General features: G+C 36.5%; 2 protein-coding genes and 1 long non-coding RNA gene across 3 annotated transcripts; all 3 read right to left on the bottom strand.

Moving 5' to 3' along the window:
• Positions 1-368: 368 nt before the first annotated feature.
• LOC140153484 (methyltransferase-like protein 27) lies at positions 369-11,021 on the bottom strand. The gene is made up of 5 exons (XM_072176246.1): positions 10,831-11,021; positions 5,283-5,408; positions 4,317-4,452; positions 1,647-1,739; positions 369-1,326 (listed from the first exon to the last, which is right to left on the bottom strand). Exons 1-5 carry the CDS (start codon positions 10,927-10,929, stop codon positions 1,136-1,138), a joined length of 645 nt encoding a protein of 214 aa, XP_072032347.1. The 5' UTR covers positions 10,930-11,021; the 3' UTR covers positions 369-1,135.
• A 2,956-nt stretch (positions 11,022-13,977) lies between these two features.
• LOC140151928 (uncharacterized) lies at positions 13,978-15,908 on the bottom strand. Its single transcript, XR_011859000.1, has 3 exons — positions 15,717-15,908; positions 15,247-15,352; positions 13,978-14,682 (listed from the first exon to the last, which is right to left on the bottom strand). It is a non-coding gene; the product is annotated as an uncharacterized lncRNA (long non-coding RNA).
• A 4,812-nt stretch (positions 15,909-20,720) lies between these two features.
• Positions 20,721-22,514, bottom strand: LOC140153483 (E3 ubiquitin-protein ligase TRIM56-like). Its single transcript, XM_072176245.1, has one exon. It carries the CDS (start codon positions 21,993-21,995, stop codon positions 20,838-20,840), a length of 1,158 nt encoding a protein of 385 aa, XP_072032346.1. The 5' UTR covers positions 21,996-22,514; the 3' UTR covers positions 20,721-20,837.
• Between the last annotated feature and the right edge of the window lie 4,572 nt (positions 22,515-27,086).

The raw sequence follows: 27,086 nt of genomic DNA, 5'->3' as shown, positions 1-27,086 counted from the left end.
GAAATGAGGTGTCAAAATGCGCAGAAATAAATTCTGCTATCAACACATAGGGTAATTACTTATTTTGAGATGTTTATTCACATTTATGACCTATTTTAACAAAATAGTGATATTAAAAGTGTATTTTTAACATAATGCTTTTTTGATGTTTACACTTTTACAAAATGTTGTGATTTTACTATAGTGAATATTATTCTAAGAAAACGTGCAAATTACAAATTAGGAACTTTTTTGTTTCTAATTAGAGGTTTTATTAAAATTATTAAAATAACTGCGCATCACTACCAAACAAATATGAATGTTTGAAGCACAGTTGAAGGTCATGAAAAATTTGGATCAAAAAAGAAAGGAAACAAAAACAACTAAAATAGGCTGTAATGCTTATCAATCAATGACGACATTGCTGGGCACCATTCATTTTAATCAATTTGTAAACATTCAGTTACAGTTTATTGTCACAGTGGACTTCAATTCAGCCAGGATATGAACTAAACAGAAATGAAGGCTAAACCACAAATTGTTGAATTAGGATAATATACAGTTAATACAGTTAATAATCCCAAACAATTTGATAGATAACATTCATCAATCTATTCTATTAAATTGATATTATCGTTAAATTGATATTATCATTAAATTGATATTATCATTAAATTGATAATTAAATTGATATTATCATTATCATTATCATTAAATTGATATTATCATGTGCCAGGAAGGGGCATCTTGAAATGTTTTAGAGGTTACAATATGTCAGGAAAGATTGGCCTTCAACAGGGATTTCTTACACATCAACTGACAAGGTGAAATTCGTAATTGTTATCCTGACTGAGGTATACTTCCAAGTTGAATAGCATGTAGGTTGATATAAATGTAAATTGATATTATCATGTGCCAGGAAGGGGCATCTTGAAATGTCGTAGAGGTTACAATGTGTCAGGAAAGATTGGCCCTCAACGGGACTTCTTACACGTCAACTGACAAGGTGAAATTCGTAACTGTTAAGTTATCCTGACTGAGGTATACTTCTAAATAGAAAGCATGTAGAGCAAGTCAACTCATTAAGTCTCAACTGTACATTACGGAATGATGGAACTGTTTTTTGGTCCGGAGACATCAAAGTTTTTGCCAAATCTTACATTATTTTGAAGACCAGTGTTACACCATTGTGTTCTCCAAAGTAACCCTCTACATGGTCCCTTGCCACTACTTCCCATTTACCCTGTTGTACCATGCTCTGAATTGCAGCCTCAAACTTGCCGCCATAATTATAATCTTCACTTGTGTCAAAGTAAGCCTGCTTCATTGTAATCACAAGGAAGCCACCTGTAGAAAGAGAGAAGAAGGCAAACTGATTAGACATCAAATGGTGGCTATTCAAAGAACAAAATAATAACTAAATGGTCTTGAGTTTTATTCAAAATATGATATTAGAGAAAAAATGTTACACAAAACTTAATTTTGTACTATTGTTTCGCCATTCTGAGTTTACTCAATCACTCCTCTCACTCCTTTTCTTTTCAGATTCTTCCGCTCTCGCTTCATTTCATACTTATATACTCGCATAAATATATGACAAGTTTAGCACTATTCTAAGCAAAGTTGAGCACTATTGATGTAATATCAAGATTTAGTAATGATTTTACCAGGTTTAGTAATTCTTGCCAGTTCCGGAAAGCATTCTTCATTCATGTGATGAGGCACAAAGCATCCCACACAAACAGTAGCATCATACGTGTCTGTAAGTAGCAGAAAACATTACCAGATTTGATTTATTTGTAAATTGCAATACAATAATTATGCCAGGAGCAATATAATGTACAGAAATTCAGCTAATGCACATTTTTCTTTAGGGCTCATATTGAAATTCCCTTATACAGGAAGGTGTGCGCCATCCTGCAGCTTTCCTGTGCTAGCCTTCTTTTGTTAAAATCCTGGGCAGGGTGTATCACTGATGCATATAATCCATCCGTTTATGACCAAGCTTTCCTGAGTAGCGTGCTTAGCGAGGGGAATCCTGCCTTCTTTCTGTGTGAAAACATGGTAGGGTATTTCAATATGAGCCCTTACCAAGTTATAAATTAAGTAACGCTTTTGTATGACATACAGCAATAGTAATATTGTCTAGGCACTTATAAGCCAAACAAATGGGTACAGATTTTCCATCCAACTTCGGGTACAATGTGAAAGTCTGCTTTCTGCCTTTGGTTGATTTTTTCCCCAGGGTGTATAGGCAGGTTCTTGTTTGCTCTAATGTTAATTCAATGCATTGAAATCGAATTGAATTGAAATGAATTTTGGGCGATTTTCATTTCAATGCATTGGAATTGAATTGGAATCGAAATGAGTGGGCTTGGGCATGAATTGAATTGGATTGGAATTGAAATCATCGTGATCAATGAAGAATTGAATTGGATTGGAATTGAAATCATGTTGAGTGATGAAGAATGAAGTGGAATTGAAATGAAATTCAGCTTTGATTTCAATTCAGCATTTCAATTCTCAAGCATATGTCTGTAATTCCAGATCATTCCACCTGTAAAAAGTGCCCTTCCCGTTCTGAATTCTGATACACTTCCAGGTCTAATCACACATTAACATTTTTTGGTACTAATCACAAAGCCCCTATTTTTCCCAAACTCCTAATTTTTATGCTCAAAAGTCATTGTAAATTTCAACAAATTGTTTTTTCACACTTTTTCAAAAGTACAAGGATTTTGAGTGAAAATATTAGGAGGAGCAGGAGACAAGTAGGGGCTATCTAATAGTATCTAAACCTTGATTTTGGACATTTTTGAGGTCAGCGTGATCCACAGCCTCATCCCCCCACTTTTTTACAAAAAAAAGTTGAGATTTTATTCCACTGGAAACCTCTGGCTATTTACATAATGTTTATAACTCGGAAAAATAAAATCGGAATAAACTCAAATTTTGGGAATAAGCTTTTTCGTGGATATCCACTGAAAAATGTCATTAAAAGAGGATACTAGGATCATGGCTTAACAACTTTTGGTTTTCGATTTATAAAGAACTTTTGAATCAAGAGGGTTAATAAAACCGAAGAAAATCACCCCACTGTCATGTTGCAGGTGTTTGCGATATCATCTGCATACGCGGATAATTTAGCGCGTATGAGCTGCGACAAGTTTTTTGCGAGTGACGCGCTATGATATCGGACTGGTATTTTGAACCAAAAAATATGCCATTTCTGCTCAAATTGCGAAAAAAGTAACTCCGTGACCCCTATTTTTTATTAGCTTTAATGAAATATCCTATCAGTGCGCATATTATATCAAAAAATAAGCAAAATTGTTCGGGTAGATTTTTTGTTATAATCGAAAACATGTCTAAAATTGCCATTTTCCCATAGACGCCTGTACTCATTTTTCCCAAAAACAGCATTTTTAAAATGGTTATTTCTCGAAAACTAACTCCGTGACTCCTCTTTTTTATTTTAGATATTCGAAGTATATCGATGAAATTTAATTGGTACGAAGTTTAAGAAAAATCGTTCGGCGGGATCTTGTATGGACTATACCCCTTAACATAACAATAAAGTATCTTCTGTTGACATGGTTGAAATGCTTTTGTGACAAATAGTGTACTTGATTTTGACTTTGTGTTGCGACAAGTGTTATAAAATTGGTAGTAAGACATGCAAAACATGCACTGTAAAAACAGTGTCAAGATATTAAACACCATTCTAGACACCATCTTGTTCTCGATTTGTAAACATGTCTAAATGCTAAACATGTTTAGTAATTTGATGCCTTGTGTTAATGTTTAGATATTAAACGCTTGATATTTTTGAGTTTAACATTTGTGTTTAGATTTTACAAATCGAGGACAAAAAGTGTTCAATCTCAGTTTTTCAGGGTACCTTTGGTCAATTAACACAAACTGCAACTGTATTGGAATTGGAATTGAATTGGAATTGAAATGAATGCTCAGAATTGAATTGAAATTGATTAGCTGTTAATTTCACTGCATTGAATTGGAATTGAATTGAAATGATTTTGAAATTGAAAAATTGAATTGGAATCGAATTGAATTAATTCTATAGCAAGGTGGATTGAATTGGAATCGAATAGCAAGACTCCAGGTGTAGAAAGAATTGAATTTGAATCGAATTGAAATCAATTTTCTGGAGTGAAATAACAATAGTTTGCTCCCCAAATGTGAATTGGTATAGGGTAGTATTATTTAATCACTCAATATGGCAATACCATTAAGTTGATTGGGCATGTTCTAGACATGATACATATGTCAAACCATAGGCCTAATTATTATCAGCTATTATCTTCCCATTATCTTACCGTTGTCAATGTCCAATCTGTTGGTGGTTACTTCAGAGCAAACAAGCCTTCCATATATGTTTTTCTCTTTACATATTTTGATGCTTTCTGCAGACATGTCCAGACCATCTATGGATGAGTAGCCTTCCTTTAGGAGCTGTCATATCATGCAAATAATTTAAAAATATCAATATGGTGGGAACAAGAAAGGTCGCACAATGTATAAGGGTCATCATCATCATCATTGTCACACTACAACTGTTAGGTAGAGAGATCAGGAATTATTTGCATTTTAATATAAATAATTCGATTAAGTTTAAAAACATGAAAAAAAGTGCAATATACTTCTTTTAAATATTAATATATTGATCTTATAGGAGATGAGACATGATGCCAATAATTAAATTTTTATTTCCATAGGTCTTGTGCTTCTCGAGTTAAGTCCGACAGTATACCAAAAAGAAATTTTGGGTGTTTCTCCCCTCTCAAGAAAAATCCTGGACATGGAGCAGAAGTACCGCCCCTTTATTAAGCCTAGGATATCCTTTATAGAAGCCATACCTTTTCCTCTTGAGCCTGGAGGGGGTTCTCTCTGGTTGAAGGTATACGGGGATGTGCCACGGTTTTGGGGTACCTTTTCAGCAATTTTGGTATATCGATGGGTGGGTTTTCAGTGGAGACCAATGCGCCCAATTGGGCGCATTTGGGCAAAAGTGCCCATTGAAGTGCCCAATTAGAGCAAATTTAGGTGCTTTTTGGGAAAAATTGGTATCCTGATGGGTGACAAAAACAGCAAAAAGTAGGTATAGAGAAAGTCAGCATCCAAAAGTCTGTGTGGCACATCCCTGTAAATTTTTTTTCGAAGACCCCCCGGGCTCTTGAGTGTCATCTTTACTTGTCTCAATATTTAAGCGTAAACACCACTAAGATGAAATCATGGTGAATTCAACTAATAATGAAATTGTTGTCTGTATTTACATGATTTACCTCTTCTCCAATAAGACCTGTACCGCATGCTATATCCATAACACGAGCCGTCTTATCAGGCACCCATTTCACCAATGCCTTCACAGTGGCTGTGGGGCCATTGTACCCATGCTGCTTGAGCTCTGGCTGTGATGAAGCAAATAATGTCACATAATGTTACTCCGACGGGATTAAAGCCATAAAGTTTTAAAAAATTATTTGATTGGCGTAACCCGACCGATCCTAAAAATATCCCCGTCCCTAAACGTTTTTGCAAAAACTATTCAAAAAACATTAAATAAAAATTCCTTTAAAAAAGGAATGGGGCGCCCAAATTATGTGAGCTTGGACGTGATATGGTGAATTCCATGGCATGGTGTTTAGATTTGGTCCCGGGGATTTGGTATCATAATGATTTTTTCTAGGGAAGAGTAGAAGATGATCAAATGCAAGACAAATGTGTTTGATTGGGGAAGGTGTATCACAGGACCGTTTTGGATGAAATAAATTGAATTGGAATGAAGCTGTCGTGTCAATTTGCGATTATGTGGGGTGGGGAGTTCAATTTTGGGGCATATTGTAGTGATGATATTGCTTTGGATATTGAATATTGTTGAATTTCGTTATGCAGGGGGTATATGATGGATAGTATAGAAGAGGATCTACCCCTATGTTGACCAAAAGAAAAGTTTTTATGAATGTATAACGTCTGTGATCCCGGGTCTGTGATACATATACATCATAACGTCTGTGATACATATACATCATCTACTTGCTAATACACTGAAAATCTAATAGAGATGAAGGATAAAAGACAATTACAGAACATTCATTCTTCAAAAGTAGCTATATGGGTATACAATGTTTACAAGATAAGAACGTTAATGTTTTTGTACATGAACGTAACATCTTTGATACATAGTTGTTAACACACTGAAAATCTGACTAGAGATTTACAATTTGATGATATCCAAAAGAATACTTACTAACTTAGCATTGAAGAATTAAAATAATTACAGAACTTTCATTTGTTAACATACACGTAGCAATGATTAACAATGTTGAAAATACAAACGTAACGTTTTGTTCATAAACATAACATCCTCGACACATCTAGGATCCGCATAATTTGTTGATTAATGTCATAAACAGTCACAAAAGATTTATGGTCTGATCATTTTATCATTTTAAGGGGACCCGATATTGCATTTGGAAGAACCAGGCTTTTCAATTACTATCAAAACTGCTGGGTACCAAACTTTTTGATACAGCTTGTATAGTAATTTGTTCTAATTTCCATGCAAAAGGAGCCAGTTGTTTCATCCTTAAAACAAATAGGCTACACCATAATAATATTTCCAATTACCATGCAGATAGATAAGACCTTGGTAAGATAAGCGTGTTAATTGTTATGTCACTATCACTATCTTGATCTTGATAAGATGCCTGACTTTGAAACTTTGGGTACAAAACTCATACTCTGCAAGTTAGGTCAAATTTTGCACTATGATTGTTTATTTGAGCTTATTGGACTATGCCATTCAGATTAGGCTATTGTAATCCATAGTGTTGGTCACCGTCTATCGGGTTCTAAGAGGCGGTAAACTGGTTACAAAGGTCAAAGTGGTTACAAAGGTCAAAGGTCTCGATTTATTTGGTGTTTTTACAAATCCATTAATTTTGTCTTTTAAACAAAGAATATACGCACACCATTTTATCCTGTGCATAACAGAAAACAATAATAAAATCAAATCCAAGCATATTGTGGATTTATTTCTGAGCAAGGGCATAATTTTAGCAAAATAGCACAACAATTGCGGAGTAAATCTAGTAAGACTGAAATTAGAAGCTACTCACAAGTACATGCCAATATTGTGGGACGCCTCCGTAGAGGGCGCCCCAAAAATTAAAAGAAAAAAAAGTTCCAAAGCCTTAAAAACAAATTGTCGACCGACCTACCGTAAGTTTTTATGTTACGCCAATCACACAATTTATTAGGCCTAATGTAGTTCTTTTAATTTAAAACTGAGTTCAAACCTGATTTTTTGGCATATTTGTATGTTTACAAAATGTCCCAAGTTAAACCTAATTGGATTCTCCAAAAGCTGCCAAATTCATTGTTTTTAGAACAGAGCAAATTGATTTGAAAATGGGTGAGCCGATCGACAGCCTCACATCTGTCTCTTCTAGAATCCTAACAGCAAAGTTCAAAATGAAGGAAGGGATACTCAACATCATAAATGTTTACGCCCCCACCACTACACACAGTGATACAGAGAGGGATGAATTTTGGGATGGGCTATACAACATCACCTTCAGAAAGTCAATATAAGGAGAAACTTATCCTGATGGGGGATTTCAACGCCAAAATAGGCTCTACAGTAAAGCTTGAACCCCCGCAATGGGCAAGTATGGTATAATTGGTAAGATCAACAGCAGAGGGGAGAAACAGTTGGAATTCTGCATGCTCCACAAGTTGACAGTCTGTAACACCCACTTCCAGCATAAAGCCTGTTGAAAGGCAGAGGATGATTTAAGGAAGCCCCATCATGCACTGCAAAAGTGTTATCACTAGAGTTTCAACTGCCACTTTACTTTTCGAAAGATCCCATTGAACTCTGTGCAAAACATGTTGTTTTAGAATTGTGCGTGTGTCATTATTACTTGGTCGATTTCAGAACAAAAGTGATGTGTGTTTAAAGGATAATTCACACCTTCTGTAGATAACATAAAATGTGAAATCGACTAGCATCTTCACAGCGTTTTTTATGTAAATATAACTGTACAAATTCAAATTAAACCATGCACGTGCAGCATACGTCTATATGCAGTGGGCGAGTAGTGGTGTCATGTTCGCTCACACAGCTATGCTAACCGCAAGTAACATAGTGGAATGTTGGGAAGTGCTTAAATCATCCTCTGGTTGAAAGGTAACATGGACTTCGCCTTGTGGGAAATACAAAAATATGATTGACTTCGTGAAGTTCGTCATAACCATGATAACTCAACAGGAGAACCTAAGTACCATCCAGAATTGCCGATCGTACTGCTCAGCTGATGTGGGCTCAGATAAAATCTAGTGATCGCTAAAGTGGTGTCAGCACCAGTCAGAACCAAACACCTGAAAACAACCCCAAACGCTGTGACGTCAGTAGACTTACCAACCCCCTGATTGCAGAAGAGTTCAGAGCCAAGATTGGTGGTACTTTTGAACCCCTGCTTCAACTGATACGGATGTATAGAAGACCTATGGGCTAAGTTCAGAGACACCACGAACAAAATTACTGAAGAATCAGTTGGTATTAGGAGGGCTCGCCAAGTGAAGGGATTGCTCGAAGAAGTCGGGAAAATGTGCCACTTGTTAAGAAAAGCCAGAGTCTTGATGTTAAACAACCCCTCAGCTCCAAACAAGAACAGATATCGGAAGCTGAACAAAGGGGTCAAATATCAAGTGAAGTAGTGGAAAAGAAAACTTCTTGAAAAAGACGTTCAAGAAATGAAAGAAGCCCATGCAAAGAACATAAGCCATGATCTCTTCAAGAAAGTCACAAAACTAGCAGGTGATAAAGCCAAAGTTCAATCTGCAGCCAAAGACAAACATGGTTCACTGAAAACAGCCCCAGACAATGCCAGAGGAAGTAATGAAGTTCTGGGAGGAATACTTCAGTAAACATACGAATACAGAATTCCCCAGAGACTGTAATATACTTAACTCCATCCCGGAGCCTGACAACCCCGCTACCGCAAGTTTGCCCTTTTCAATAGATGAAGTCGAAGAGGCCACCAAGAAGCTTAAAAACAACAAATAAGATCTCAGCAGAAGTGTTGAAAGCAGGAGGACCCGTGTAAAAACAAATGTTGTTGAAGATCATCAACACCGCATGGGCTGAAGGAAAAATCCCCGAAGACTGGAGTAAAGGTCTAATAACCCCTGTGTACAAAAAGGGCGACAAACTGGACCCAGCCAACTACAGAGCTATTACCCACATGTCAATCCCGGGAAAGGTTGTAGGATGGTTCTGATATGCTTAACGAATACAACAGACTAGATACCCATCTGAGAGAGGAACAGTGCAGTGTGGGTTCAGGAGTTCCAGAGGCACCTCGGATGCGGTATTTAGGCCTATACGGAACGCCAAATCTTTGAAAAGGCTAATGAAAGACGCATTCCAATACACTGGAAGTTTGTAGACTCTATAAAGCAGCATTTGACACCATATGGAGGGTCCAGAAGGGAGCTGCCCTTTGGAAATGTCTGCGATCAGTAGGAGTAGACCGCACCAAATTGGTGAACCTCATTGCAAAAATAATATAATTGCAAGATAAACGTCGCACAAAGTTGGCAGCCTGGGCATTTGGTAGATTAAAAAATACCATCTGGTCTAGCCATGACATCACCAGATCGCTGAAAGTAAGGATCTACCAGTCGCTCATCCTCCCTGTTTTTGAAATGCGATGCCTTAGGGCAATGCTAAAATCCGCAACAATTCCATCAGACATTTGCCGGACACGTTTGAAATCTTCAGGTTACTTCAGGATGCCTCAACATCGGCTTCCCGCCCCACCAAGCCTACATTAATGACTTCAGCAAGAAAAGACCACCAGGTCGTCCACCAACCAGATGGAAGGACCAAATTCAGAGGGACTTGGGAATGACCCCACATGAAGCAAAGACACAAGCAACAGACATGCCAGAACTGAATGGAGAAGTCTTACTCGGCAGAGGGCAAAGGGACACGACGCCCTGTGGGGTCAAGTAAGTCAAGGGAGAAAATGTGTATCTTCAATACAAAAGGTCCAAATTTTCATATGATGACTTTTCCTCCCAGCTACATACAATTTAACTTTAAGAACATATTATTAGGGGCTGTGCAATAATTATGAGTGTGAGGGTAAAATGGGGGGGGAGGAGAAATATTTGGCGAGCCGAAGGGGGGAAAGCATTTTTGGCAAGCCGAGGAGGGGGGGGCAAGTGATTTTTGGCACACATTCATCGGGCATCCTTTTAAATACTGCTCTAGAGGCTTTGGAAAACAGAAACGCTTTGGATATGCAAATGTTCCTGCTCGTTGCACTCGCAACATGTATCTAGACCATTAAAGGTTTGCAAATTAGGATCCCAAAAATTGTGCAGGGGGGGGGCAAAGATTTTTGGCGGGCCGTTCGGGCTCATTATTATTATTGCACAGCCGGCATCAGCCCCTTAGATTTCATATAACGTCGATGACTGTTATATCAATTTTTAATAATTTACCATAAAATCTGTATAGATATCGTGAATTTCAACAAATCAATATCAGAAGGACATTCTGAATGCAATTTGGTGTGTCTGGTGTGCATTCAGACCCCACAAAAAATACCATCATGCAAAGGTGGGTGACCGACCCCTTAAATTGTAAAATTTCATATCGGTGCCTTTCATAGTGCCATGGTGCTCTATGCATATATCCATGAGGGCTATTACATTTGTACAAGATACTATTAGCTACTATTATTAGTATAAGGACATACCAGTTTCAGCCAGTGGTAGATACCGCGACAATTTATTATTAAATTTGATGAGACTTACGTCGTATGTTTTCGCCCAATTGTCGTACAACTGTCGAGTTCCTTGCACTGTATCAGGCCACGTAGCTTTGTCAGCTTCTAAGAGAAACGAGCTTGCCATTTTCGTCTCAGTCCAAAATATTGGCTCACTGGCTTGCCACCATTCTCGTTATTGACTTTTCGTTATTTACTTGCTGATTCGAATCGGAAACATTATCATGCGGGAATTTTAGGGACTGTTCATTGTTTACTCTGGAAACGAATGGGAGCGAGATTGACCTGAGACCATTTTGACATTTACAACCCCTCACTATATAGGCCTACAACTGCGAATCAAATTCACTGTGACACGTATACTGTCTGTAAAAAATAGCAAAATTTGGCCTATATGATAAATATACCCCGATTAAAATTAATTGATAAAGGTCTGCTTTTGGCCAAAATCAAGATTTCTCTGGAAAAAGTTTGCATTCGGAAAATCAACACCCCACGAAAAATTCTGGCTATACGGACCCGTGTTTGGTCATGAAATTAAAATGTCTAACCATGCACGGAGTAGAATTTTTTACCTTTATGGTCTAATGCATGATCAAATTGGGGCCTGCGAAAGGGCTTCGGAAAATACAAAATAGGCCTAGTTCTGATTTCTGTCTTTCCTTGTGACATTTTTCAACAAGATATGCCTACCAGTCAAAATTAGTCCACTGTTGTCACATGTATAGCTAAACAAATGAGGCCTGATTAATTGGACGGCGAGCACCCCCCCCCCCAATATTTTGCCAGTGGGGGATGGTCCATACAATCATCCCCCACAATGTTGACGCCTGAATATATTATGGGTTTCTGACTAAATTAACTTCATATTTGCCCATTTTAGCCCGGCCACTGAAAATTGCAAATTTTTGAGCGCTTCGCGCGCATTTATTCAACTTTTGCACCATATTTCACTAGCTTCAAAATAGCAAACTTTTTCGCACGCTTCGCGCGCATTTGTACCATAAACTTATTCTGTCGCCAAAAGGTGCTGGATTCACTTTACTTCAAGAATTTTTTTCAACCCCCCCGGCCCAATATCAAAAAGAAATCTACGCCCACGAGCATGACAAAAGCCCCCGGGGGCACTCTGACATACGTACGTCATGTGCCCATGAAAAGACCCCGGTACTTGGCAAATCCTACACCCAATGACCCCGTTTTTTCAGTAGCCCATACACTGAATGAACCCCTTTGAACAATAATTAGTCCTCAAAATTGAATTTCAGCGCGCTTCGCCCTATTTTGTAGGGCCTACTGTAAAATTGGGTCAAAAGTTATTTTTGATAATGATGTGAAAATTTGGGCGCTCCCATACAAAATCACCCCATTTTTGACATTGCCAACACCGAATGACCCCCTCAGTTCTGAAAATGTCTACACTGATAGACCCCTAGTTTCGTACGCTGGTGTGCACAGGTACTTCAATTTCATATCCCCCTGGGCAAAAGCCCTTGGCACATGTCAGCTTATCGCTTTCAGCTTATGAACACGCCATCGCCAACGGCAAAAGTGTCTGTGGTAAAGATATACCATTATCCATGTAGTGGTATTTCGCGGAGCGCATGACCCTAAAAAACCATGAGTTGAACCGAGATAAAATATACCTAAGTTAGGCCTAATTGTAAATCATTATACCATGTATACCGTGGAAAATTCATTAATTTTGAAATTTACAAATTGAATTATAGTAGGCCCTAATAAAGTTAGCATGCCTAGAAACGCAAGATTTGGTTATAGCCTATACTCTGCAACGATGATAAATATAAAATTTAGGCCTACACCCCCTTTGGCAAACTGAGACCCCCGGCGTAAATAATGAGCGGTCCCTTAAACATAAATGTTACCATCCCGGAGTATAATTGCCACTGACTGCTCTATATGAGATCCGTGGCCATGTGCATTTCTCATTATGAACGATCAGACTTTGACTAATGATCAGTAGCGTAGAGTCCGAAGTTTTCTGTTTTAGTTTTTACGGAAAACGGAAAAAAATCACGGAATCGAATTGGTCAACAGTACAACACGGAAAATGACATTTTTGTATGATGTGACAAAAATTGTTAAAAGATAAGAGAAAAAATGAAGGCAAGAACCCCCTTTATCCCTCCAAATATCGTAAAAGTCGGCTTATTCATCGTGAGAATATTCCCATCAGAGCATTAAACACTTTAGTATGATGTTAAACACTTGAGTGTGACATATATCATTGTTCAGATATCACACCACCAAATAAATCCCCATAGAGATATGTACTAAATTCGCCTCAAGAAAACGTCATTTTTTCTTCGCAAGAGCGCGGCTTGAGTTCACGAGTTCCTGACTTTAAGTCATGAAAATAGGATCTCGAGATAACTAAAGTGGATGGGCTTACAATTAAAATACTGACGCCGTGAAAATTGAACAGATTTCGTGAGTTCTTGAGATCCTGAGTTGTCTTAACTATTTCTTTATTTTTAAATCTTTACTATCTCTTTATTTCAAACTGGCTAAGTCAGGAACACAAGAAGTCGGGATTTGTGATCACAAGATCCTGACTTCTTGCGTTACAAAGCGAACTACATGGCCCTTAGTTACTTCCGTACCTATGAAATCGGATGTGGAACCACATCTTTTGTCACAATATATGAACTTGACAAATTAAAATGGTTACTCTTCGACTTATGTTTATTCAATTTGTTCATTTTATATATCTCGATAACTCAGCACGAATATTTCAAGAACATGATTAAGGGATCTGGAATGAGCGTTTTGAGCGTTTCAACAGTATTTTTTGTGGGACATGAGAGCACATCAGATATATCGAATTGCATTCTAAATACGAAGAATGTCTTTCTGATATCAAATAATTTTCATTTTTTGAAATTCACGAGATAATACAAATTTTATGACAAATTATAAAAATTTGATATTTTTCACATTTTTGATATAGAACAGTCCTCGAAGTAAATTTTATGAATCTATTAATGATATATTCTTAAAGTGTATGTAGCTGGGAGGAAAAGCCGACGATCAATTGAAAATTTTGACCTTTCATATTGATTTTTTTCCCAAAAAGACCTCATTTTTTGTGGTGTTTTTGGGAAAAAATCAATATCTTCAATACGAAAAGTCAAAATTTTCAATTGATCGTCGGCTTTTCATCCCACCTACATACACTTTAAGTATAAATCATCAGATTTATTAAGTTTACTTCGAGTACTGTTAAATATCAAAAATATCAATTTTTAATCATTTGCCATAAAATGTGTATTACATTGCGAATTTCAAAAAATCAAAATTATTTGATATCAGAAGGACATTCTTCGTATTCAGAATGCAATTCGATAATTATGTCTGATGTGCTCTAAATGTCCCACAATAAATACTGTCCAAACGTTCATACCCCATCCCTTAACGTGATCGGAGATTTCTTAAAAGAAAAATGCTTTCGACATACTTGAAATAGATCAATTAGCTCACCGTGAAGTTGGGAAGCAGTTGACCACTGCTTGTGCTTTTCTTTAAAGTATATTAAACATATCGTTTGTTTTGACAAATGTGTCATATAGGGCCAACATCGTTTTCATTTACAATGTAATCTCTTTTTATTTTATTGTTTTAATATTATGAGTATATTATATAGTCACTGACATGTTTGGAATTATATAGTGGCAAAGTACTCATTCATAAACATGTTCTGTTAATCTGAATGTTATTGGTACAAACTGAAGAAAATTAGTATTATGAAAAGGTATATTATTGGCCTATATCCGATTCGCTAAATTCCAACAAAACTCATATAATTTGATCAGTGTAAATATGTCTGCCCAAAGCATTTTGAAACTGCCTTTAGAACCACCTTAAATATTTATCTCTAATCAGCTTTTCAGATCTCACACCACCAAATCAGAGTCCCATAGAGATATGTGCTAAATTTGCCTTAAGAAAACGTCATTTTTTCTTCACAGGAGCGACTCAGTTTTAAGCGACAGCTATGATGGTTGAAATCAGCCCTTGCCTGGGAAAAAATATAGGTTGACCGTCATTATTTTTTACGACTGGCCCTCAAAGTCTACGATGTCTGGGAATTTCCTATTTTTCAGGCAAAACCATGCCGGTGTTTCTGTAAAGAAAAGGCTGCTTAAAATCATTAAAAGTTATTCGATCTCTCCCATCTGTGGTACACTTACAGGAATTAATATTACTAATCATGACCAATCCAAATTTGGCTAAAATTATGCAAATTTCTGCTCATTTTAATGCTTAAATTCACAATCAATGGGTTTTTCTGAGAAGTGAAATTCAAGGGCGCACAACCATATATACTATTTGGTGGTGTGAAATCTTCTGGTACATAGCACGATTATATAATATAGCGGCAGCAAGATGCTCGGCATATTTTGGAACTGCCTTATAGAACCACCTTAAATATTTATCTGTAATCAGCTTTTCTGGTACATAGCACGATTATATAATATAGCGGCAGATAGTCTGAAAGATGCTCGGCATAGATATATTATTGGATTGCACTTTAAGGTTATTAATTATTTTAAACTGTTGTGATTTGGTAGTTCACAACATCTTACGAATGGTAGTGAGCTTTGGTAAAAACTGCATTGCTCAATTCATAGCGAGGGTGTAGAAGAATTAAAATATCGCAAACTTTTATAGGTGCTGCGGTTCTTGAGTTACGTTGTAAAGAGGGCTGAAACAACAACACTTTTGTAAAACGTACATAACTCATTAACAACAATAAATTAAGCAAGTTTGCAAAGTATACGATTTGTAGAATGAACTTTTGCAAAACATCAAGGTGTTAATTTTCAATAATATATTGATCTAGATAATGAAAATCGATTTTTAGGTTGCTTCGACCAACAATACCTCGTCTACCCTTAAAGAAGAAAAATACCCACAAAGACTCACCATCCGATCTGACCAAGGATCCTATTTATATATCATGCCTGTGTGCAGATGACATGGATGAAGACAACTCACTTAATTTTGATTTAGCTAATCATTAACATTTTGCTAATCATTAACATATTGTATAACACATTAATTGGTCACTTGCATGATGCAAATCTTGATATATTCACCATGTATATAACTAAATGCAAGACACTTTTGCATAATTATACTGAGATCTCAAAGACTTTCAATTTATACATGTCAATGACTTTTCAATACCCAACTCAAAAAATTAATGTCCGACAGATATACGAGACCACCCCTCATCGTACCGACAATAATTGATTTCCCTTTTCTCTCTCTTTTATAATAATTTTACCAAAAAATTAGACCTACATTCTTATTTTCTCTTTGAAAAAACCCATGATGTTTCCATTTTTGAGGGTCCAAAGTGCAATGACTTTTCAAAGGTCCATGGGAACCCGGATGTAAAGTGACAAATTAAGTAGGGTTAACAAACTTCACAGACATGGAATGTTTTCAAAACATTCCGTACAAAGTCTGCCTATAACAAATAGTGCACAAACTGGTAACTAAGTCATTGTATTTAGGGGAGAGCGGGGAGTGTTCGCCCTAGGGGCAGGTCCGCCCACCCCTTGTTTCTCAGCACCACGGCTATCGGGGAATTTGGTGATGGCAAAATTAGGTGACATAGGTCATCATAAACTTCTCATATTAGCTACGCGACATATAGAGACGTGTTCATCGAACTGCAGCCAAAACAAACAAATTACACCAAAACGTAATTTTTTCTTGCATTAATAATGTTGTATTATCATTGATACATAAATACAGATGGATTTAATGGAAATCTGTATTGGGAACATATGGGATTTGTCAAAGATTTAATGCAGTTATAAACTCCTTATTGGATTTGTATTTTGCATACCCTGAAGAAAATACAAAAATGTGCACAAGGGGCACGTTCGCCCTTTTGAGGATGGGGCATGTTCGCCCTATATCTTCCCCGGGCGGACTTACCCCAAACTGGAGGGCGGACCTGCCCCATCAGCGTATTATGCAAAATATTTATAATTATACCATTAAACAAGGTAAAACTACTGAAAAGCACGTTTTTTAAAGTTATGTGGTATTAGTATTAGTCATACTACCGTTTATGTCCTAATCCATAATCTCCCCGAAGTTGTAAACATGATACGTTTAAGCTCACTTTGGACCCCTACATTTTACCCTGACCCGACCTCTGCAACAAATTTAGTTACTCCACAGAAGAGAATGAATGCCCTATATACTCTTGCTAAATGTTTGCATTTAATATGTTATTGTTATGCAATGTTTAAACCTTTTTTGTCATTAGGGTGAACTTACCCCACCATATGGGCGAACCTGCCCCGATATGGGGCAAGTTCGCCACTTTGCAAAACTTTTTTGTTTGCTCTATCCTGTTGCTATTGTAAGGCCTATAGTTCTGGGATTGTGGCAGTATATAGCTAAGACACAGGGCTTTCACATGGGCGAATCAGGTCATCCCTAACCTTAAAATTGACATCGCTAGGCTGGTCAGAAAAATATAGGGCGAACACTCCCCGCTCTCCCCTATAGTAAAATAATGGTGACATTACATCGCAAGTATCAATGAATATAAATAATTTCAACTCTGCTGCTCTTTATTATTTAAAAAAAATGGTTATACAGTCGTTTATTTGCAAGCATTTCTAAATCAGATGTTATCATGGTTATGGTGGTCAGTTAAAACGAGTTGCTACAATGGTTATTTCAAATTTCAAACCGTAGGGGAAAAACTATAGATAACAAAACAAACTGTTGTTAAAAGTAGTTGGTAATGGGTACATGTAGGACTATATCGTATTATCATAATAATGATGAATCATAATGTAGTTGTTATTGCAAACTATATTTCGAGCCAGCTATAAAGTGTGCTATCTTCTGTAGATAGCAAGAAACGTGAATTCAACGGTGGGTTGCGGCGCGGCTGCAACGACGCATACCGGTAGTTCTACCGGTAACGTAACAAAATCGCATAACATAACAAATTGTAGTATAACTCATAAGGCATTGGAGTAAAATTCTTCATATATTCTATATTTCATGCTACGTTTATAGAGTTGGGTTTAAGTTCACGTAAGTGGCTGAAAATAACAAAAAATTGGTAATGTTGCCAAAAGCTGGGAGGACACGCCGCCTTCTCCCAGGATTGACGCCTATATAATAATCTATGGTCCAATATACTTGTAGCCTGGTTTTTGAGTAGTTTTTGAAAAACAATCAAACATAGGACTACATTAATAAACGCGTGATATAACCCGCGTCAAAGTACAATAATTCAAATATAATTTTATTGTTAAAATACAGGAGAAATTTACCTATGAAGCATTTCGTGCAAAAATGTTAATCCTAATTTGTCATGTTTGTGTGATTTTATGCATAATGCAACCCGCGCAGTCATAAACACAAATAAATGTATGATATTGTATACCCACATTTATCACGTTATCATATACTCATACTCAACCAATACCACAAATTACACGTTATACAATTATTGTTGTTATGTTATTATATACCATGCATGCAATAGAATATTCACTAACTGTATTAATGTAGGCCTATTATAGGCCCGACTGCATATCCGTCTTTACACGCTTTTCAATACGGAATAAATGCTAACCTCTCGTGACATCATCCAAGCAGCAAAGTTCATTTCCCATTGAAAAGCGTGTAAAGACGGATATGCAGTTTACCGTTCTGGTAGCTTGGAGATTGTTTCAGTATTTTGATAGGCCTACATTATTTTGTTTTCACAATTAAGAAATGTTTGCCTTTTATGTTCAACGAGCACTCCTAATATTATTCCATTTTGTCCATTGTGCATATTCTACATTTAAGCATAAGACTCGGATTTGTATCACACTTGGTGGATTTTCACATCTGATCCAGGACTCTGCTCTTTTCAGTCACCGTACTCCCTCTGTTTGTTAGCTCCCCAAGGATTTTCCTCGGGCTTTCGCGATCAATAAACTGGTTTCTAAAATCACAATTGTTCAGTATTGAAGTGAGCCATTATAATTATGCCATTAAGATATGTTGCATTCAATAATAAAAGCCAACATGATTATAGGCTACTTTACTTTTACACTCACTAATTATATCAACATTTTAATAACAATTCACTAGTATTTTGATGTAAAAAACATCAGTATCATTTCAAGTTCAACTGAATGTGTTCATCATGATTAATAACAAAATTTTAAAATTCGACTATGGCATAGTCTAGATCTTCACAAGAGCATTTTGTTTTCGGTATTTTTATGTGTAACCCACAAAACGTTAATCTCGGTTACAACTCCATAAGAGCGTTTTTTGGTATTGTTATGTGTAACCCACAAAACGTTAATCTCGGTTACAACTTCATAAGAGCGTTTTTTGGTGTTGTTATGTGTAACCCACAAAACGTTAATCTCGATCACAACTTAAAGAGCGTTTTTTGGTATTTTTATGTGTAACACACAGAATGTTAAACAAGTATCCTTTAGTGATATATTGCAACAGGGATGTGAATCATCATGCGATATGCACACTCTATATAACTCTCTGCCAATTCGTATATTAAAGGCACACGTATACACTGCCTTTAATGAGGCTTGTTGTTTGGTACAGTCTGAATTACTATGTATATGAATAAGATGCACAAGAAATTGTGTGTATAGTGTTATATCTAGTGCTATCTAGATACCTCATAACAAAAAAGTATGTGTCCATGTGTCTACAGTAGATAGCTCACAACAAATTATGTGTATGGTGCTATTTACAGTAGATAGCTCACAACATTATGTGTATGGTGCTATCTACAGGTATAGATCACAACAAAAAAATTATATGTATATGGTGCTATCTACAGTAGATAGCTCACAACAAATTATGTGTATGGCGCTATCTACAGTAGATAGCTCACAACAAATTATGTGTATGGTGCTATCTACAGTAGATAGCTCACAACAAATTATGTGTATGGTGCTATCTACAGTAGATAGCTCACACAAAATTATGTGTATGGTGCTATCTACAGTAGATAGCTAGCTCACAACAAAAAATATATGTATGGTGCTATCTACAGTAGATAGCTTACACACAATTATGTGTATGGTGCTATCTACAGTAGATAGCTCACAACAAATCATGTGTATGGTGCTATCTACAGTAGATAGCTCACACAAAATTATGTGTATGGTGCTATCTACAGTAGATAGCTCACAACAAAAAATATATGTATGGTGCTATAGATAGCTCACACAAAATTATGTGTATGGCGCTATCTACAGCAGATAGCTCACAACAAAATAGGCCTATATGTGCGGTGCTATCTAAATCACATGCTATAGAAATAGCATAATACGTCCTCCAAAACAAGCCAAAATAAGTCACCGGTGATTAATATTCCATTCATGTTCATGTTATATACGACACAAATTATTTACACATTGCAAGGAATGTAGAATTATAATGACTTCACAGGGAAAACACATTTAAGACATTTTTAGGTTAGTACTTTTAGCTTGAAAGATCCTCAGAACATATATCAATAATTGTCGTGTTCGATTGCAACATATGAAAAATAATGTGACAATAAAATGTAACTTAACATCTGTCTTTAACGAACAAAGGTATACTGTAGCACGTTAAAATAGAGGCATACATGTTTTGACAAAATATAAAATATAGATTATATATGATTATACATGTGCATACTGTATTGATATATTATATTTTGTGTAAAATTAAACATATATGTATATAGGCTAATTTTTTAAATATAAATAATGCTGTATTGTATAGTTGCTTCATTGTAAATAGCATTCCTTAATTATATAATATTGATATAGACAATATACATACGATGTTTATTTAAAATGACATAGGCCTATGCATATTTTTTAAGCATATTGGTTATATATACGTCCCCATTAAATACACGCATGAGTTTACACTGATTTTAACATATTATATGTTTTATTATATAGCTTGCTATTTATCTTTTACTTTAAAATACAGATTGCAGAGCTTCTAGGAGTCTTCAATGTTGCCAAGCAGATTATCTGCTAAGTCAATGTTCGCATTTCGTTCAAATTTGAGTAAACTTAGATCGGCGGATACGTTACAAATGCTGATTCTCTCCAAGTCATGGCGTCTGCTTGTCAGCTGAGATTTGGCGCGAAGAACATCCAAATGGCTGCCATTTTTCAAAACATTCTCAGCTAATGAACAGATGTTACGTAATACATCAACGGCACGTTGTAAACTGTCTATATGAGCCGCCATTTCGCTCTCTTTGTCTTCTTTTTTCTTATGAAGTTGACTCATTAACTGCGTCTGTTCATTTTGCAAAGCGGTAAGGTAATCCCGCACGGTTGTCTGAATATCTTTTTGAGCTCGATCCGTTCTTCTCTGGAGATCTTTAGCTATCTGGACCGTGCATTCAATCGCGGTGGAAAAGACACATAACTTGCGTTTGCATTCGCTAAGAATGACATTAACCTGTTGCCTTTCTCTCTCGGCAGCTTCTACAATTGTTGCTAATCTATGCGGCGTCTTGGAATGTTCCATCTGGGCACATGCTTCACATACCATTAACTCACATGGTTCACAATAGTAGACTACCTCTGTCGTGGAATGAGATGGGCAAGCATTAGACAACATACCATGTTCCATTTCTTCCTCTGGGGTATCTGGGAAAGCCTGCTGACCAATTGCAATCCACGCGGTGATATCCCTCATAACGTGATGTCTCAAGGACTTCAATCTTCGATGGGCTGAAGCACAATCTCCGCATAGAAATTCACAACAGTTTAAGCATCTGGATGTAGCCGCGATACCGTCATCACAATTCGAGCACATATATGTTGTTCCCCCATCTATGATTCTAGAAGAATCTGCCGGAAGAGGTTCTTGTAATGACGTAACTAATTCAAGGAGATTCGCTAAAACAAAGTTACTTTTCAAATCGGACACACCTTGTCCCTGTAGTACGGTTTTCTCCCGACATGTTGGACAGAGTAAGGTACCCGTTCCTTGACCGCTCCCATCAGGGCCAGCCATTTTGGACAGACAATCTTCGCAAAATGTGTGCAGACATTGTAGCACCTTCGGTTTTTTAAAACTGTCTAAGCATATTTGACATTCCAAGAAATCTCCGATTTTTTCAAAAAGTGATGATGCCGCCATATTTGTATGGAGTTTTTTCTATTAAAATGAATGTACGCGAAAGGTATAACTAACCATACAGTCATTCGCTTAAACATATAGTAGCAGCACACAAAATGAACAGTAAATTTGTGATATCTCACAGGCTGGTATTAACACACGTGTAGATTATCTTACATTTCATCCGACACACACAGTAATGCATATTACTTGTATGGTACAAACAAGCCGACTGCCCTAGAAGTAATATATAAATGATGGTCGTATCGGGTATCTTTAAAATCTCCCTTATAAATAGCGTACATTATAATATCCTGGCATTGTATGCAATGGCTGTGTTAGGATGAGGCTAGCTCGTATTTGACTTAGGATGACATCAGCTTTGCAAGGCGAGTCCCAAGACGACCGTATAGATGCATGGTCCTAATTTATCACGCTCAATTTCTTATGATAATTTACAAGCAGTTAATGTTCAATCACACAGCAAGTCTGTATCAGATAAAACATTCATAGATGGCAACAATTACGAGTAGTCGAGCAGCATAGTGCTCCTTACTAATTACATACATACACACCCGCATATCAGCTGATGCACGGTGGTTCGTATCGAATATTAAAATTGCAGGGATATCGATTTATCGCTAAAATTTGATCCGAATATTCTCCAATGGCATGGCGTGAAATGCTATCTACCGTAGACGTACAAAATGTGTAAATGTCAATTTATGCGCCCTGTTTCGTATTAAATATTTTTAACAATGTCTAAAATGTAAAATGGTGGCATATTAATATTTTTGACATTTATCATCATTTAATTTAATTTATCTGACTATAACACCATGGCTCCAGACAGCTGATAACATCACGTGTTTTATCATTTATCTCAGCCCCCTCATGTATCGCCTAGGGTATCTCGATAGCATCATAAACATACTGGATATACAACTCATTTAGCAGTCTACACGTATTATAAAGTAAGGTCTGCCGCATGCAGCGCCAATGAGCTAGATGACTGTATAGCTTTAAGGCGAATCATCATAATTTAACTTTGGTGAAATTGCCTACTTTACCTCGGGCTTATTAAAGAGCATGTCGCGCCTAATTCATATCGTCTCAATATGCTCTAATTACGTCCCTCAGTGCGTAGGAATCAAAATAAGATATTAAAGGGAACGTGCAAAGAAAAATGGATTGAAATGATCATTGTAATAAATGCTGACGATATAATAAATCTTGAGTTATCTTGATAATATCGATCACTGCTTACCTATTTGTAATACCAGTACTTTAGTATATTAGACATGCAGCTATCATAACTTATTGTGTTTATGGTGCTATCTACAGTAGATAGCTCACACAAAATCATGTGTATGGTGCTATCTACAGTAGATAGCTCACACAAAATCATGTGTATGGTGCTATCTACAGTAGATAGCTCACACAAAATCATGTGTATGGTGCTATCTACAGTAGATAGCTCACACAAAATCATGTGTATGGTGCTATCTACAGTAGATAGCTCACACAAAATCATGTGTATGGTGCTATCTACAGTAGATAGCTCACACAAAATCATGTGTATGGTGCTATCTACAGTAGATAGCTCACACAAAATCATGTGTATGGTGCTATCTACAGTAGATAGCTCACACAAAATCATGTGTATGGTGCTATCTACAGTAGATAGCTCACACAAAATCATGTGTATGGTGCTATCTACAGTAGATAGCTCACACAAAATCATGTGTATGGTGCTATCTACAGTAGATAGCTCACACAAAATCATGTGTATGGTGCTATCTACAGTAGATAGCTCACACAAAATCATGTGTATGGTGCTATCTACAGTAGATAGCTCACACAAAATCATGTGTATGGTGCTATCTACAGTAGATAGCTCACACAAAATCATGTGTGGTGCTATCTACAGTAGATAGCTCACACAAAATCATGTGTATGGTGCTATCTACAGTAGATAGCTCACACAAAATCATGTGTATGGTGCTATCTACAGTAGATAGCTCACACAAAATCATGTGTATGGTGCTATCTACAGTAGATAGCTCACACAAAATCATGTGTATGGTGCTATCTACAGTAGATAGCTCACAACAAGTTATGTGTATGGTGCTATCTACAGTAGATAGATCACACAAAATTATGTGTATGGTGCTATATACAGTAGATAGCTCACACACAATTATGTGTATGGTGCCCAGCAAACACAAAACGTTTTCGACATCATTCGCAAAAGGTTATAAAAGGTTGTCAGAAAACGTTTAAATGTCGGGTTATATAAAGGGTATATTAAGAGTATAAAACGTTTTCATAACCTTAAAAACATTCTTTGATAATCTACTGCTCAGCAAACAAAAATGTTTTACAGAAAACATTTAAATGTCGGGTTTTTTAAAGGGTATAAAATCGTTTTAATAACATTCCAAAAACATTCTTGAAAACTTGATACAAAACATTCTGAACAGAATGTTATTTTGGGGCTGAAAAAATATTTTGCGAAAATTGTTTGCCCAAAATATTTGCAATAACGTTTTAAAAACGTTTTCATGACCTTTATATAACCCGACATTTAAATGTTATTAAAAGGTTTTAAAAAAACATTTTAAGAACATTTCTGTGTTTGCTGGGTTCAAATATTTTAACATAATGTTATTTAAGTATTGACAAAATATTTGGTAAAAATGTTTGCAAAAATAGTTTACAATAACATTTTTTGAAAACATTAAAAAATATTGTTGTAGTGTGTTTTCAAACAAAACGTTTTAAAACGTTATCATGACCTTTATACAACCCGACATTTTAATGTTAAAACATTTTTACCTAAACCAAAAGCCAAAATATAACTTATTTAAAACGTTTTTAAAACGTTTTTGTGTTTGCTGGGTGATAATTACAGTAGATAGCTCACAACAAATTATGTGTATGGTGCTATCTACAGTAGATAGCTCACAACAAATTATGTGTATGGTGCTATCTACAGTAGATAGCTCGCGACAAATTATGTGTATGGTGCTATTTACAGTAGATAGCTCACACAAAATTATGTGTATGGCGCTATCTACAGTAGATAGCTCACACAAAATTATGTGTATGGTGCTATCTACAGTAGATAGCTCACAACAAATTATGTGTATGATGCTATCTACAGTAGATAGCTCACACAAAATTATGTGTATGGTGCTATCTACAGTAGATAGCTCCAATAAATTATGCGTATGATGCTATCTACAGTAGATAGCTCACACAAAATTATGTGTATGGCGCTATCTACAGTAGATAGATCACACAAAATTATGTGTATGGTGCTCATCTACAGTAGATAGCTCACAACAAATTATATGTATGGTGCTATCAAATAGATCACAACCATTTTGTGTACATGGTGCTAACTACAGTAGATAGCTCACAACAAATTATGTTATGGTGCTATCTACAGTAGATAGCTCAATAAACAAAATTATGTGTATGGCGCTATCTACAGTAGATAGCTCACACAAAAGTATGTGTATGGTGCTATCTACAGTAGATAGCTCACAACCATTTTGTGTGCATGGTCTTACGTCCCAATAAAAACAGAACCCTCATTGCGCCCTCTTTTTCTCCTATTTCTGAATGATAGTTGATCAAATGCATTTTGGTATGTAAAAAAAAACCCTTAATTCGTTAGCTTTAATAAACCAAAAGAAATATTTCAATCGGCTCACAAATTTTGAAGATATGCTCTTTAAAAGAAATGTACCCCGTTTTTCACTCTGTCCACGTAGGAGGTTTGGGTACTTCAAAGATTGAAAAGGAGTACACGCACCATGCATGAATATCAAGCATTCTTCAAAGATAACTTTATAAAATGAAAGAACTTTTATTTAGGGAATGGGCTTTGCCGGTGGGCCTATGGGTTATGTTAAAGGAGGATTTCGTGATCCTAGCATCCTCTTTTTATGACATTTTTCAGTAGATATCCACGAAAAAAGCTTATTTCCAAAATTTCAGTTGATTCCGATTTTGCGTTAGCGAGTTATGCATGATTATGTGTATTACACTGCTCCATAGACAATGCGTTGTAATTTCGTTCTGGTGCACCAGAACGAAATTCAAATTTCACGATATCTTAGCTAAACGAATTAATCTGCAAGAGATATTTTGTACATAAACATTATGTAGCCAGAGGTTTCCAGCGATATAAAAATCTCAACTTTTTTTTGAAAAGTGGGGGATGAGGCTGTGGATCACGAAATGCCCTTTAAGTATCATTAACTTGTCGGCAAAATGGATGTGGGATGAGACTTCTCTTGCTATACTTGAAATTAAACTTATTTTTTCTTGGTTATTTATGCCTTTTTGTTTTAGTATGTTTCTTACTTTCTTACTTTGTTGTTTCTTGCTTTCTTTTTATTTACAACACTAGAGAACCTGCAGCTGCGAGGGCACCCCAGCTGTACGTGAGAGTAGCACCATGATAGCGATACAGTTTGACTCCCAATGATCCCATATAACATCTGACCCTAGATGTCCTTCGCTTGATGACCTCAGTCTGATTGAACAAAGTTTGAAATTTGACCCCTCCGTAATGACCTTTGACCTTGGTTGACCTCAATTTTATTTCGTGCATATATTGCCCTCGTATCAAGTATTCCTCCACCAAGTTTGAGCCCGATTGGACAAAGTTGGAAATTTTACCCCTCCGTAAATGACCTTTGACCTCCGTTGACCTTAATGATATTTCGTGCATATATTCCCCTTGTGGCAACGATTGCACCCACCAAGTTTGAGCCCGATCGGACAAAGTTTGAAATTTGACCCCTCCGTAATGACCTTTGACCTCGGTTGACCTCAATTTTATGTCAGGCATATATTCCCTTTGTATCAAGGATTCCACCCACCAAATTTGAGCCCGATCGGACAAAGTTTGAAATTTGACCCCTCCGTAATGACCTTTGACCTCGGTTGACCTCGATTTTATTTTGGGCATATATTCCCTACGTATCAAGGATCCCAACCACCAAGTTTGGGCCCGATCGGACAAAGTTTGAAATCCATGACCTTTGACCTTGACCTCCGATGACCTTTAAAACTACCCGATAAACAGCGCACGCC

This window comes from Amphiura filiformis, chromosome 5 (genome assembly GCF_039555335.1).
Source record: "Amphiura filiformis chromosome 5, Afil_fr2py, whole genome shotgun sequence".
Taxonomy (NCBI): domain Eukaryota; kingdom Metazoa; phylum Echinodermata; class Ophiuroidea; order Amphilepidida; family Amphiuridae; genus Amphiura; species Amphiura filiformis.
Note: the sequence above shows the minus strand (reverse complement) of the source record. Positions and strands in the feature narration are given on the sequence as shown.